Here is a 15,295-nt window from a genome sequence, read left to right on the forward strand (position 1 = left end):
GTCATGACACAAACAATACATATGAAATTAATAAATACATCAAACAAATTAATTAATCATAACAAATTTGTTTCTGTTTCTAATTTTGAATAGAAACAAAACCTGAATAGAAAATAACTCTTATTGTTTTATAAAGCTTCTCTTTTCTTATTTTTGACGATTACTATACGTCTCTTTGTACACTTCGTACAAGAGAAAATAAAAATGGTTATTACACTAACAATACATATGCAATTAATACATCAAAAAATTAATTAATCAGAACTTTCAAACTTTGAATTGAAACAAAACCTGAGTAGTAAATAATTCTTACTGTTTTATAAGACTTCCTTTCATGAACGATTTGAAATCTTTTTGCCTCTGTCTCTATTAACTCGTTATAATGCAAGATTGCAATATTTTCAACACGAAAAAATATGTGCCGAGAAAATTGTTTTTCGCTACCAAATCTGATTTGAAATCACTTCTGATCTGAAGATCGGAAGGAAGTGATTGTGCAATGATATATCTATGTTTTTGGATAGCTTAAAACAACAGTGTAAGAATATATGTTTCACTTGCAGTTGCGTCGAGACATCTATAAATAACCTGGCAGTCGAATGAAAATACTGAAACTGGGTTGATCGTCGTCTTCAAATATTTTTATTACTTTAAATTCTTAATCCAATCTGATTATTTTAAGATGTATAACGAATATCTTAGAGGAAAAAGACAGAGACTAACTCCACGGTTGCTATGCTCCATTGCTGACCATTGCTGAAATAATGCACGCAAAGCGGCATGGATCACAGGGAATTGTCAAACGTAGAAAGAAAGAGCTGACTTTTGGATTTTCAATACAGGGAACTCCCAGAAAAAGACTGACTCGGCATTTTTATGAGGCTTATGAAAAATAAAAGTTAGCCCGACTCATCAGCTAAAGTAGAAGTGCTTTTATCTTGAAATTAAGTGGAGTAAAAAAGAATTATCTCATATAACTTACCAAAAATGGAGTGCACGAGATTCCTCCTTGATTCTGACATAATTGGAAGCTAATCTTTTTTTCTTCTTTTTGTTCGCTGATGCTAAATTTATGAACATTTTTTAAAGCTCAGGAAAAAAAAATGTGTTGCTTTTGAGAAAATCTAAGTGCCGATCCGATAAACTGTTGAATCTCTTTTTCTTTTTTTTTTAAATTTTATTTTCACCGTCTTATTTGAATGTGAATTATTTATTATTAGGATAAATATTTTTTTCTTTTTTGGGCAAATTCTTGATCACAGAAGTGAAGAAAATTAGCTAAAAACATCTGGAAAAAAAAGCAATACAAATACATATTAGAGCATGTTTTGTTCTATACAAAACAAAATAAGGTTTTAAAGATACGTTATATATTATTGCACTTAAAATTGATAAGTTAGTGATTATTTCATTTTACAGTTAGGACAATAGTGGACAAAAAGTTACTAAAATGAAATAAATAGGAAATCAGGTAAAAACAACTATAAAACAATACAGGTGCAGATTAGAATATAAAAGAACAAAAGAAAATACATTTTTTTAAACTATATTAATTACAATTAAAATTGATAAATATTTTTCGATAGTTTCTTTTACTGTCAGCATACGAGTGGACAAGAAATAAGTATATTAAAATTAATTGATTAATTAAACAATGAAATTCGCAATCATATTTAAAATAACTATATTATTTTTATTAAGAGGATTAAACTAACAGGTTATCAAATCAGTTATTGCCCTAATGGCTTAAAAATAATACAGATGAATATGAGGGTTTATATCCATTAAAAAAAAGAAGTGTCATCTTTATCACTTGACTCAGTAAGTGATATAATAGCCATATTGCTAAGAAACGGAATATTAATTATACAGAATAAACCACATTTGAAACAGAAGGGCGGATTCCTGTTTTATATATTTTTAAATATTTTATTTTTTGTATTGAATAACTGTTTTTGAATTCAATACATGGAAAATTTAGTTTAATTGTATACACGTGGCTTTGGGCGTAACACGAGGGCTATTTTTGGATGGACCTTGTAATCTTGAAATCCGGGGACGAAGATTCCTAACTTCAGCGGGAGGATGTCTGGCACACGTGTACGACGGGCCCGCATGCGCGTTGGATTGACGGTAAGATCGCATTTCGAAACTTGGGTCTTCCGGCTTCTTAATGCAAGAGGGAGGGCTTAGTTATCTTAATATCCGGAAGGGATGTAAATTTTAGATCAAGTCACTTGAAACACAAAAGTAATATAAAGCGTGCCGTAATTCATATTTATTGCAGAAATGGAGGATTGCTACAGAATGAATTTGAAAAAGACGTAAAGTCTACGTGATGAAGGTTGTATGGTAATTTATGTCGTACTATTTTAGTAAGATGGGGGAAAATGTAAAATTAATTTTTTAAGTGACTTTTGAGATATGAAAAAAGGGTACCAAATAACTTTACCCTGCAGACACACAAACACTACATTAGTTTCACATCTCAAATTTATACATGTTAAAATATATACTAACTATTCTAGTAAAAAGGGGGGGGGGGTAAAGCCAATATTTTTATGATGCTTTAGAGATTTGAAAAATTAGTACCAAATAACTTTACCCTGCAGACACACAAACACTAACTACAATTTCACATCTGAAAATTATACATATTAACATACTATTCAGTTTAAAATGCATCTATTACTACAAGATATTGTAAAATATCTACACTGTGTTTCTCAATATTTTGACTGTCCGACAACATTTTGAAAATATTGTAACCATATAGTCTGACATTTTATACTAGAATTAAATCGGTAATTAGATATGAAAGGATTTAAATTGGTATTACGTATATAAAATTCTTCGTTGGCACTTTTTATTTTAAAAGAATCAACTGAATGAACATAATTTTATAAATGAACTTTAGATAGCTCAGTTTCTACAAATAATATCGCGGAATAGAGTAAATAATTAATTTCCAAAGCTCCACATCCAAAATTGACTACATTTTATTGCCTCTAGCTCAAATAGATACGCCTGTATTATCTTTTAATCCATTATTTTCTTTTGTATCGATTCAATTGCTTTCTGACGTAGAGAAGATAAAAAGCACTTATCTGCATGTAAAGCGATTTCGATGTAAATATTTCTTTCTCTTTTTATTATTATTATTTTTTTTTCATTTTTAATTCGCTATTATTAAAGAATCGCGTTTCAAACAGAACACAATAACTCACGTTCAATGGTTTTTATCTTTCTTTAACTTATTACTTAATAATTACATTGTCTAGACGGTTTTTCTAATGGATTCTGAAGATTCACATGAAACCTCAAGTTCGAAATGAAAGGTCTCCGCTTTCCGAAAAATTTTCTAGCATATAAACATTTATTTTGAAATATTTATTGAGAATTGAACAATACTTAATGGAAAAATCCTGGTGTCTGCTAACCATATATGCTAGCTAAAGCTATTTTATAATGTTGAAATAGGGATATTTCATCAAAGGAGTATTCCAACGAATTATTTCTTATTATGTATCGAAGAAAATACGTAATCGATTCTTAAGCATTATTTCGATTATTTTTAGAGCCATATTACTAAATGTCTTAAAATTAATTTCACTGTATAAGATTACTACTGCTTAGTTTCATCAATTGTACCTATTTTCATATATTAAATAGAATAGAATAGAAGAAGTATTCCATTCTATTTTCATTTAAGACGTGTTATTAAGAGAGAAATATTTTTGAAAGTTTAAAATATAAATACAACTGAGGTAAAAGTTATATTTCTGTATTTTATATATACTATGTTTCTTTTCTTTTCATTAATAGTATTTTGGTTTTTTCAAAATGTATTTTTGGCTAATTACCCAATTTTTTCGTACATTTACATTTGTCTTGAATGCATTTCTTTTTTTTTTAAGTAAGTTTCATAACATGCGTGCTTTCGGTTTTCAGAAAAATATTTGAATTTTCTGGCATAAATTTTTCTAACTCTATTTTATTGATATATTAATGCTTTTTCATGCTCGTTTTCAATAGTATTTTAAATCAAAAAGTATGAAATAAAACCGAAATGAAAATAAAAATTTGTGTTTGAATTAGGGCTTCTAAACCTATGAGGTATAGAAATTTTCGACAGGGCATGTTTTTATAAAAGTTTTTGTTAGTAAAAATACAAGAATAGTTTTAAAAAAACTGTATATCGTGAATAAAAACTTTTCCAGGTGAGTATCACATAGATATATTATTTGTTCGCGATATAATTTCACACCATGAAGTTTCAAAAATTTCTTACAAATTATATCGAATCAAATTTGCTTATTTATAATTAATTAATATAGCTTATTTATTAATCTAAGCATACATTGTAATATGCAATTTTGTGTGGCGGCGGAACAAGGATCGCTATAGTTTAAGAAGCTGTAATTTATTTTAAATTTCTTTAGAACTTTAACCGCATAGAAATCCTTGAAGAACACTACATATCAAGATTCAAAACGCTTCTACGTTTGAATCCTGACATTTGCTTATGAATAACGAAAAACATAGGTAGAATTTCTCAGTCTTTAATGCCGGGTGCATTTTTATTGTAAATCTTTTCCATTAAAAGCTACTTTCCACCAAAGCTAATTTGCTTTAGTTTTCAAGTGTTTATTATTCTATTAATTCTTATGACTAGACAGAATCAGCAAATTAATGAAAAATCTCAAAAATACCTTACGAATTACATTCAAACAACTGTATGTTTATTTACAAAAATTAATTTGTTTTTTTATTAATTAATCGGCACAAATTTGGTATCGTGATTTTTTTTTATTGTATGTATTGTTTGAATTGTATGTATTATTGAATTGTTTGTATTTAAAAAGCCGTGGTCAGTTTCAAAAGTCTTTAGTATTTAAACATAAAGGAATAAATCTCCTGAATGTGCATCTGAGAGTAATTATTCTTTTGAATGAGTTACCTAATTTTGTCCTTGGATTATTTGAGGAATTTAAAGATTACAATACTCATCGGAATCTCTCCATTAAAGGATTTCATCATAACAAAAGCAGCAAAATTTTTTCTAAGTGTTGTAATATTAATATCTGAAGTTGTAAACCGCGTTGGAAACTTTGCTTTAGTGCTTTTTAATTGAAAGTTTCGAAATTGTAGGTGACTAAATTATTTGTGAGGAAGATTTTATTCGTGTGACGGATTCAGTTTGATAGCAAAAAAATGTTAATATTTATTCTCGGTTTACATATTGGGAAATTATATTCCTGGTAGGATTCGCGACTTAATTTTTCAAAAACGGATCCAGTTCGAAAATTTGTTTCATATGGGCATTAAAATATTTCAAAAAAGAATTCCATTTAATCAGTATTCTTACTTTTCTTTAGGCCTACACAGGTATAAAATTTGTAAAAAATTCTGTATGATAGTACTCGCATTTCTGAGAATTGAATTAGAATAAATTAGATTAGAATCGAATGCATGAATTAGAATTTGAAATCTAATTCATGCTTTGTCCAAATTCTGCATTTCAATCAGAAACGGACTTAAAAGATAATAATGAATAAATTACCTTCGTTCCTTATTGAAAAAAAAGTTCACTTTTTCTCATTCTTCTGGATGAGAATTAATAAAAATAAACAGCACAGTCGTTTTATAATAATAATATTATAGAGAATAATTGTTTTATAACAATTAAAACCCTACGCACAAAATGTGTTTTGATAGAATCGAAAAAATGGGAAGTATAAAAAGAAACTACATCATCTTCAAAGGTAAAGTTTGCTGCTGTGAAAGACGGTAGAATGAGGTAATGATCCAAAAATTTGGAAAAATCCAAGTATGTGATATTTTTAGAGCATTTTCGGTTTACAGACACAAAAAGTTCGTGAACTCAAACTCTACACGTTTTGTCTCATGCCTTACTTTTCAATTGAAGACATTTTCTCCCCGTGCCAATCTTTTTTAACCCATGTCGGCAGAGCACTCGCGAAAAAGAGCAGAAACTTCTAATTTATCTTGAGAGCTTACAGTTGAAAGAATGGAGGCTCGAATGAAATGCAGTCGAAATTATATTTACTACTTGGATAAAGAATTATAAAAATAGCAGCTGGGGAGGTGATCACTTCGATGTAACACTGTTTTACTCACTTTTATAATCTCCCCGAATGTTATGTACTTACTAAGAAATTATATCTTCTTACGGAATTGCCTTACAGTACAGTTATCAAATAGATACAGATCTTTAGCTTTATGAGAAAAAAAATAGAGCTTAGTTGAACTCCAAAGGGGCATGTAGTTTGTCAAAGGCTTCGCATCAACTTTTTTGAAAAGATAAAACTGAGCCGAGTCTTTCCTGTAAGTGTCGAGCAGAAAACATTTCTGATCCAGCAACCCCACTCGAGTTATCACCTGGGATACCACCGTCTGTGAAAGCCAACTGGCATTTGTTGGCCGCTTTTGGCGATCAAATAACGTTGGCGCGTCTTTCGAGGCTTTGAGCTGTCTCAGTGCGATGGCTGCACTCGAGAACCGACGGTCGTTTTCAGTAGCTCTGTCGCGTGTGTTCGTTTAGGCTCAGTGGAATAGCGCCCCAAAAGGGCTCCAAGTGAACCATTCGACATTGGATGATGCTTATAGATCTGCAAGTGGAGGGTAAGTATTCTATTTTCTCAGATTATTTAAGAAAACGATGCAATAATTAAAAATGTTTTTTTTAAAAATAAAATGTTCGTTTGGAAACTTTCCCAACCAATTTCACATAATGCACAGATATTTGCCCCATTTTTATACAGTTCATTAGACAAATGCATTTCGAGTGTGAATATTTTTTATTACTTGTGAGTGCAGAAATTCCATCCAAGTTTCATTGGCTTGTCTGCTTCCTGCCAGTCTGTTCCCACATGGAGCTTCTAAAAGCAGTCGAGTGCTCCAAAAACATCATTTTCTCGTTTCAAAACTGTCTTCCCGTCTATTCTCTCTCATCGTGAATGGAATGTACTTTCGCAATAATGCTGTCATATGGAAAGACAGCTGGAGACGGAAAGAAAGGAATGAAATTCTTTTATTTGCTTTCTTAATTTATGCAAGTCTTATTTGCGTAGGAATATTTCATGATAAGTCATTTCAAACTTTTTGACACTCGCAACAACTTAAGATCCTTCACACTGTATTTCAACACCGCAAACTGAAGCGTAAATAAATGTTAGAATGCCGATCGAACCTTTTATATAGTCAGCCAGTAGATTATACTGTTGGAATGTGACGACAGATGACACAACGTGTTTTCTGATTCACCACAGCTGTCCTTGTGCAATTTTGATGAGTGATATTTTGTTTTGAAAAGGTTTATTACTTAATGCACGTCGATTTGTCTAAAAAACTTGTAATTAGTACAGTCGCAAAGAATAAAACTTTATGAAACCGAGGTGAATGATTCTTATTTACTGCTTATCATGCAAGATTGAAATCTTGTCTATTTGAAGGTTTATACAGGTTTTTGCCCCGTATTTCAATGCATTTCACCCTTAGTGAAAGATTTCATTATAACTGATGATCATACAATTTCTTTTCGACTTACATGTGAGCAATCATCTTTCACTAGTTTCTAACCATTGTTTGACATCTAAGAGAAACACACAATTGTGGCAAAAAATTTAATGCATGTAGTATTTATTAAAAATAATTTAAAAATTCTTCATTTTGTGCAATACGAGATATTCTTTTTGTTTAATCAGCTATTCGGGTGAAAAACCAAATAAAAGCTACCTTTCATGGTAACTAGGTCTGGATAAATCACTACCCTTGTGGACACAGGGACTTGAATGTTACAAACGCGATAATAGCTTATGAAAGTTGCTAACATAATTATTATGTGACGTTTAACATTCCCTACAGACTTTAAATACGAGTAATGGTTTCCCAGTGACAGTTTAACGAAGTCTTGACATTATCAGTTGAAAAACATTTTCCTTTGCGAGAATTTAACCGTTTAATTAAGGTTACAAATTCGGAAAAATAAAATGGCGCAATCGCTGCTTTGAAAGAAAGTGCTGAACTAGGAAAAAATATTTTGTGCACTTGTAGGTTTTGGATTATCTTTCATCTTGAGTGACAGATTAGCCGTAAAGGAGACTGTTTTTATTCAAACTAGCCGTGATGGGCTGGATTGTTAATACAAACGGATCCAGCCATTTTCCTTGATACATATTTCAAAAAGGAATGCAAATTTTTCCTTTTAAGAAAAGTGACTTCTAAACCTATACGCGACACATTTAATTTACCTCCCTCCTGCTTAAAATGAAATACGATTCTTTCTATCTACTGTTATCTTTCAGTTTGAAAAGAGGAAAAAGTTCTGTCTGTTATCTTAACCAATCCCTAACCGGACCATCTTAAAGTGCTTCCATATTTAAACATTTCAAGGAATTTCCGCCAATGCTAATAATGATAAGCATTTAGCATAAGTAGCGTAGCATTTTAAATAAAACTTAGAAAAATTATACACCCCATTTACGTTGAATTTTTTAATGATTTTAGAATTTTTATTTTTTCCCATGCATTTTTAATGTAGAATTTCGATTAGTTTGAGGAGATCGCGTCAAATCAGGCACGAGTAGTTTGCATATTTAACCTTGACTTAGATTTTGCATCTTGTATATATTGTTGAGATTGAGGCAAGGATTTTGATGTCATTAAACTGCTATTTCAAAATTCATAAGGAAATGCAGAAAGAATTTTAACGACAAATTACTAATAGTGTACACGTGTAGAAAACGATCTCAATAAAGTTTGTTTTCATAAAAAGAAAGAGGTAGGAAAGAAGGAAAGCGATGTAAATATTAGCTGATATTCTCGCATTACTCGGAATAGCATTTTTTGTGTCTTTTGTTAATATAAAAGTAGTTAATTAATTAATTGTCACGAAGCTGTTAGAAATACCATTCATATGCTTTATTATTTTTGAGTAAAATTTCAAGTATTTATATCGTAAGAAATGTTATAATTATCATATATATCAAATCTCCTGAATTCGTGGGATAAATGTCACATGTGAGAAGTGAAATTATTTGATTGCAGCAACTGACGGTATGTCAGTATTCATGTAAATAAAACATTTTTAAAAATACCATATATAATTTTAATGTAAAAAATAATTTTATTTAAAATTTATAAATCTCACATTTCTGTTATCTTTATTTTTAATCAAAGAGGAATCGCATTACGAATATTAGATATATCAAACGATTTTTAAAAACTGCTGAAAACCAATTTTTCTCATTCGTATTCACAATCGGTAATTTTTTTAAAATAATTCAGAACTTAATAAAAATTGCCAGTGGCAACTCTTAAGGAAATTAATGATTGAAAATTAATATAATATTTACATTGTGTTGGAATAGCAACACTTAAGCTAAAATAATCTTTAAATTAGGAATTTATCGCGAAATCTTCACTGAAATCTCCCGTTGTGCTTCGTAGTATTTGTGGCCAAAATTTGAAAATCTCAATATTTTGGATTTCTGTATCGTACAAACTATTTATGAATGCTCAATTTTGTATTTTATTTATTGAAAATTTTGTCTCCAAATGTCCAGTAAAAGCAAAGATGTATTTTCTAGACGAAGAACCTAATTTGTATGCTTGTTCCTTTTTTTTTTTTTTTTTTTGTATTTATGGTGAAAGCCTTTTTTCAGAATGAAAGTGTCTCGGGGAAAAAGAATGCTTGACTGGATACATTTACAAATTATTATGTATCACGAACAGACATCACGACGGAGAGTTATTGTTTACCGTGTCTTTCTAATTCATATTTTAACTATTTTTACTTTCGTGCAATAAAATGCAATTGATGCTCCTTTAATACCATGGAGCATGTTACAAATTTCGATTCAGAATTAACTGAATCTGCATTTTAAGCCATGAAAATTGGCCGTTGATATTAGAACTAATTCGATAATCATTATATCAGATTTTAAAAAAAGTCTTCTATTCATTTGATATATCATCACTGTTATATCAAAACTTATGTAAAATGTGTCAAAATATTTTATTCATGCAAAATACTTGTATAAGTAAGCCGCATCTGCTCTCAAATTATTGTAGCAAAATTCCATATGTTGCTGATGGCTCCAGCTGTTACATCAAAATTTCGTTTGTTTTGCTGTGTGTGTTTTTAATGAACAAGATTTTAATATAAGAGCGATGTTAACCTGCAGATACTAATGAGATTTTATGTCACTTAAAAACATAATGTCATTGCATAAGTCGTGCTGTTTCTTAAGAATTTGTCTGTATATTGCATCCTGTATTCCGCACATGCTACCTGTGTTTCAAAAGAGTTCGAAGTTTCATCTGATGAGACGTTGCTTTCATTGCACTTAGTCGGCGAGTTGTGTAATATTCAAATACGAAGGGAGAATAAAATCTATTACGAAATCGACTGAAAGCATTCATTAGGCAACTGTTATGTGAGAAGGATAAAATATTTAGCCTTTAGTATATGAAATTTAATAAATGAAGACTTTTGACTATTGTCGATCATGGCGGCAATTATGAAAAAAATGTCTTTAATGATTTCGTTTTTGATTTTGTTCCAACAATTTACAACACTATTTTTTTTTAAAGACTGCCAATCAATTTTTTTTTCATTGTACGATTCTAAGTTATTTGCAGCTCAACACCCCATACATTGACATGTTTGGTCTAAATTCTACTAAAAAGAGAATATTTCAGATGCACATTTATAGTGTTTTTATAAATATTACAGAATTAACTCGTGATTTCCAGTAACTTGTAGTTTATTCCAAAGCAATTTATGAGTCAATATTTCTGACCCAACTTTAGTTTTATTAAAGACAACAATTCACAGCAGATGGCACTAAAGGGTTTAGAATCACTGGCCCAAGAACTATACAAAAACTCATCTTTCGACCGTTTCCAAACTGGACGTTTGGCCATTGCGTCGAGATTAAGTTTTTACTTCACTGCGATTCAGTCATTAACCTGTTGTAGGTTAGACTGTGATTAAACAGCTTTTAACTCGAGAGCGATTTAAAGAAAATGTTCTCATCGTTTTCACTTCTCCGGCTTTTATTTTGATTGCGGAAAGCTGCAAGAAAAACCAATTTGCATAATCTCTGCAAAGTCTGAAAAACTTAACTTGCACAACTGGTTTCGTTTGCTTCCAAATCACGTGATTTACTAAAAATCGTAACTTGCATTCATAACTTGTTTGAAGAGCACATTCTTATATTTTTATATTTCTAAAACAAGAAAAAAAATTCGTTATATACTTTTCTGTTGCAATAAGATCGCTATCGCTCAGAATAATTACATATAAGTTCCGATGTATAATAAATACTTTTACTCATATGACCTAATATATTGTTGAACCAGTATCAATGTTTTGTCACATACGAATCAATAAGAAAAAAAATGGCGCCTTTTGTGTATAGTACAATGAAAAGAATAGATAATAAATCTGAAACTCTTTTCTTCGGCCAACTGACCCCAAAATTTGAGATGAATTACAATTATGATTTTAAAACTACATTCCAAATTTCATTTATATAGCTTGTTGCATTTTTAGTTATATTCACATATATGTGGACGAACAGATGAACTTTTCTTGGATGGATATCATCTGAAAAATAGAAGTTATAATTTTATGTAAAAATAACGTACCAAATTTTATTCTTCTAGTCCGTTGCGTTTTAGAATTAGATAGACAAACATAATTCCATTTTTTTTTAATTGTAGATTTGAGGGATGTTTAGAAAATCGAAATTTTGTGATGACTTCAGTACTTTTTATACCTATACAAGAAAATAATGTTTTTATTGGAAAGCAAATCCTTTTTTTCTTTGCTGATTAAAGCGTGCCAAAAGAAATCACATTTGCATATTTTCCGTAAAATATTTTAGCCATTATAACGATTGTACGAACACATATGTATTAAAAATTTCAGAAAGCAATTTTCTGTTCATAAAAAGTGACAATTATCCCCTATCCCTTCCATAAACAATTAGCTAATTGTTCAAACAAAGCGTTCAAAGAAACTAGATTATCAAATGTCTTTAGTTTGAACGGCATGATTCAAGAATGATTTCATATTTATAGTATTATCATCCATCAGTGTCTGTAAAGTGATTAAAGTAAAATGATAGTTATTTGTTTGTAAGATATATGATAAAATTGTTACTTTGGTTGAAAATTGAATTTAAAACACATTGCCATACCGAAAAGAATAAAAGACGATGAAAAAAAAAATGTAGACTTTCACACAATGGACCGAAGATTATTTAAGATAAACATCTCATACATACATTTGCTATGATTTTAAATAATTACCTTCTGCAAAGTTTACATTTTTTCCATCGTTTTGTTATGATTTTAATTATTCATTATGTGACAAACAAATGAGTGGTATTTTTTCTCACAAATATTCACAGTTATTTTGTGCGTGTATGTGTTTGAATTGTTATATTTTACAGCTGATTTCTATTGCCCAGCAGTCATCTTTTTACTGGATTACTGCTTTTTTTACAGATTAGTTTTTAGTTCTGCCAACGACTTTTTATGAAAATTTACCCCGGAGCGAAAGACAGAAACCTGTCATTACACAGATAAAAGACCTCTCATACATATAATTGACATGACCAACAGAAATATCATTCAAATAGGAACGGCGTGATACGCGATGTGGCAAGTATAATTTCAGGCAATAGATTACAAGTTGTGTAGTCTACGCCGAATTCCATAATTTTCGCCGTTTTCAGTAGCGTCTGTCTTACTGAGTTGATATTAAATCCAGTTCAGAGGAATTCTGGTTCTTGCAGAAATGGATCCAAGGCTTCCTTTGTCTTCGATTCTTTAATCCCCCGCGTTTTCCTTAGGTGGTTTCTGATGGCAAAAGTGAGAATCATATGAATATCGTGGGCGTTTTTTACGCCTATGGCTATTTGAGGCCCTTTCTAATATTTCTCTAATAACAGTTTTTGCTGAAACAAGAACATGGATCCCAGTAAAATTAATTTTGTCCGAACTAGCCAGATGTTAAAATCAAATGTTATTATCTTATTGTTGTTAATTTATTTATGATATGTTATATTGTTTGAATAATATCTTATTTATCATAAAGAATTGTTATTCTTCTAAATGAAATAAGTAGATCTACCGAGATACTTGAGGCTCTGCAGTGAAAATAGATAACTTTAACCCCATTGGTTTGTTTGGCAGCAGACATTTTTGTCTTGTGTCCAGTACCCTGCATCTCATCGATAGCCACAATACTAAACAAAATTTTAAAATATAATATTAAGCACTTATATTCACAAATTGTTTAGAAAGTGAGAGTGATTTGAATTTCTCTTGTATTACTGACAGATCGTCAGAGAAGCAGATTTACTATTGTCTGCCAAATAATGTCTGATTTCATCTTACTACAGTAGAAACTTGATTGAATCCGTTTTCCATAGATGATATTTTGAAAGAAGTCTTCTCATTTCAATGCACTTACAGAAGCGCCGCGAACAAAATGAAAAATAACACATTCATCTTTCCTATCGTCACGTAAAATTGCACAATAACCGTTTCTAAGACGACCGCCATTATGCGGATTTAATGTCTGGAGTTTATCTCATGAGAGATTATATGTATTCTGCTGCATCTCAATGTCTAAAGTTTGCAGCTTACTCTTTGTCTAATGCCTTCTCTTGTAACCTCAATTTAATTTGGCTGAATTTATGCAATTTTTATAGCAATTTTTACATTTAAATAAGAATCCATTTGAACAAATTTCTAAATTTGATCTGTAGCCCGAACTACTATGAGGCATGAAAGATTTTGCAAATGTCTACTATGTCTACAAAAAGCAAATGGATCAAATTAAACGAAAAAAAATGTTTTTGTTGGCCTTCTTGTATATGTATGCTCAAAGCATCTTCATTTTTACACAAATATTGTTTCTTTGGTTGGTCTGTGAAGTTTATTAACTTAAGAGTCGTATCGGACCGTGCTATCCCAAATTTATCCCTCATTAATTATCAGAAAAGTTATTATAATTTTGTGTCAATTATTTTTATTTTTAGAAGTTTCTTAATTTTTATTCTTAGAAGTTAGAATGCTATTCTTAGAAGTTGATGAATTTTTAAATGGGCATTTTTTAATCTTTTAAGATAAAAAAGCCTGAAATTTTTGAAAAACAAAAGCTAAAAAAATTCGTGAAAAAATGCCTCATAAATACAATAGAACATAGCAAATTTAAACGTTTTTACTTCGAATTTTTCTCGTGCTCCTTGAATTTCAAATTAACCTAATGTTAAAATGTCATCTGTAATTCGATTTTATTTTGGTAAATTCTACGTTGAAACTCAAAATTGTTCTTAATTTTGAATTTTTTTCCGATAGTTTAATAATCCATGTCGTGTGCACACAGTGATCGTAAGTAAATAATTTTTATACGGTCTTCGAACTTTCCTGCAAATTGAAATAAGTAATAAACTCTTGTTTTCAGTTAAAAGAAAGTGTCAAAAAATGTCTCCCTATTTAAAAAAAAAAATGTAATTATGAATATGTGCATTATACTGTTTTTTTTTTCTTTTGTACAAAATTGCGTTCAAAATGATATGTACTGTTTATTATAATTATTTTAATACTGTTCATTCGAGTTGTGAAACATTAAAAATAAACTTTTATTACCATTTTCAGTTTAAAATTTTTTTATTTCATTGATGCACTAAATTTTCATCCTAGGTTTTCTTAAATCAAATTTTAAGTGCGATTCCGTTAAATTCGAATTAGCTAATACCTACCGTTCCATATAGCATAGTATAATTCTTTTCAACGTTTATATTTATTATTTTGTCTTTTTCTATCATCCGGTAGATAAAGTTGAAATCTCGAATTCCTCATTATTTACTATATTATTGAAAACTGATTTTTAAATGCCATTTTATATAAATTGTTTATCAACAGAATTGATTTTAATTATTTAACATAAAATAATCTATTGTTATTTGTCGTCACTGTGAGGAAAGCTCTTTTTGAAATATTTGTTCCCTTCATTTACACGCGGCGAGTTTAAGCTTGTTGCACGTAGGCTTTGTTTCAGTCGCAGCTGCTGGTGAACCGGTTGATGTGCTGTATGGAAAAAAGCTGAGTTTTCATTGTTTATCAGTCGGAGGTTTCATCGTTTCTGTACACGTAAGTAAAAGATGATTTGGGCCAACTTCTTTTGATAAAAAGGTAAACAAGGCTAGACTGCAGGTCTATTTTGATGTTATTCCTAGAACTTGGAGCAATT

General features: G+C 30.1%; 1 protein-coding gene across 4 annotated transcripts in view; it reads left to right on the forward strand.

Annotated features, from left to right (window-relative positions):
- LOC129960611 (protein TMEPAI-like) overlaps positions 1–15,295 on the forward strand; it is a 137,507-nt gene that overhangs the window by 22,644 nt on the left and 99,568 nt on the right. The window contains exon 1 of one of the 4 annotated variants that reach the window (XM_056074143.1): positions 6,487–6,645. The exons of 1 other annotated variant lie outside the window; for it this stretch is intronic. Coding sequence is in view for 1 of the 3 variants with exons in the window: in XM_056074145.1 (XP_055930120.1) it covers positions 6,618–6,645 (28 nt within the window). In the remaining 2 variants the exon portion in view is untranslated. Of the gene's footprint in view, positions 1–6,486; positions 6,646–15,295 lie in introns of those variants that run through there. 2 more of the 4 variants (XM_056074145.1, XM_056074144.1) reach the window with 2 other exon arrangements.

The sequence above is a fragment of the Argiope bruennichi genome, chromosome X2 (genome assembly GCF_947563725.1).
Source record: "Argiope bruennichi chromosome X2, qqArgBrue1.1, whole genome shotgun sequence".
Taxonomy (NCBI): Eukaryota; Metazoa; Arthropoda; class Arachnida; order Araneae; family Araneidae; genus Argiope; species Argiope bruennichi.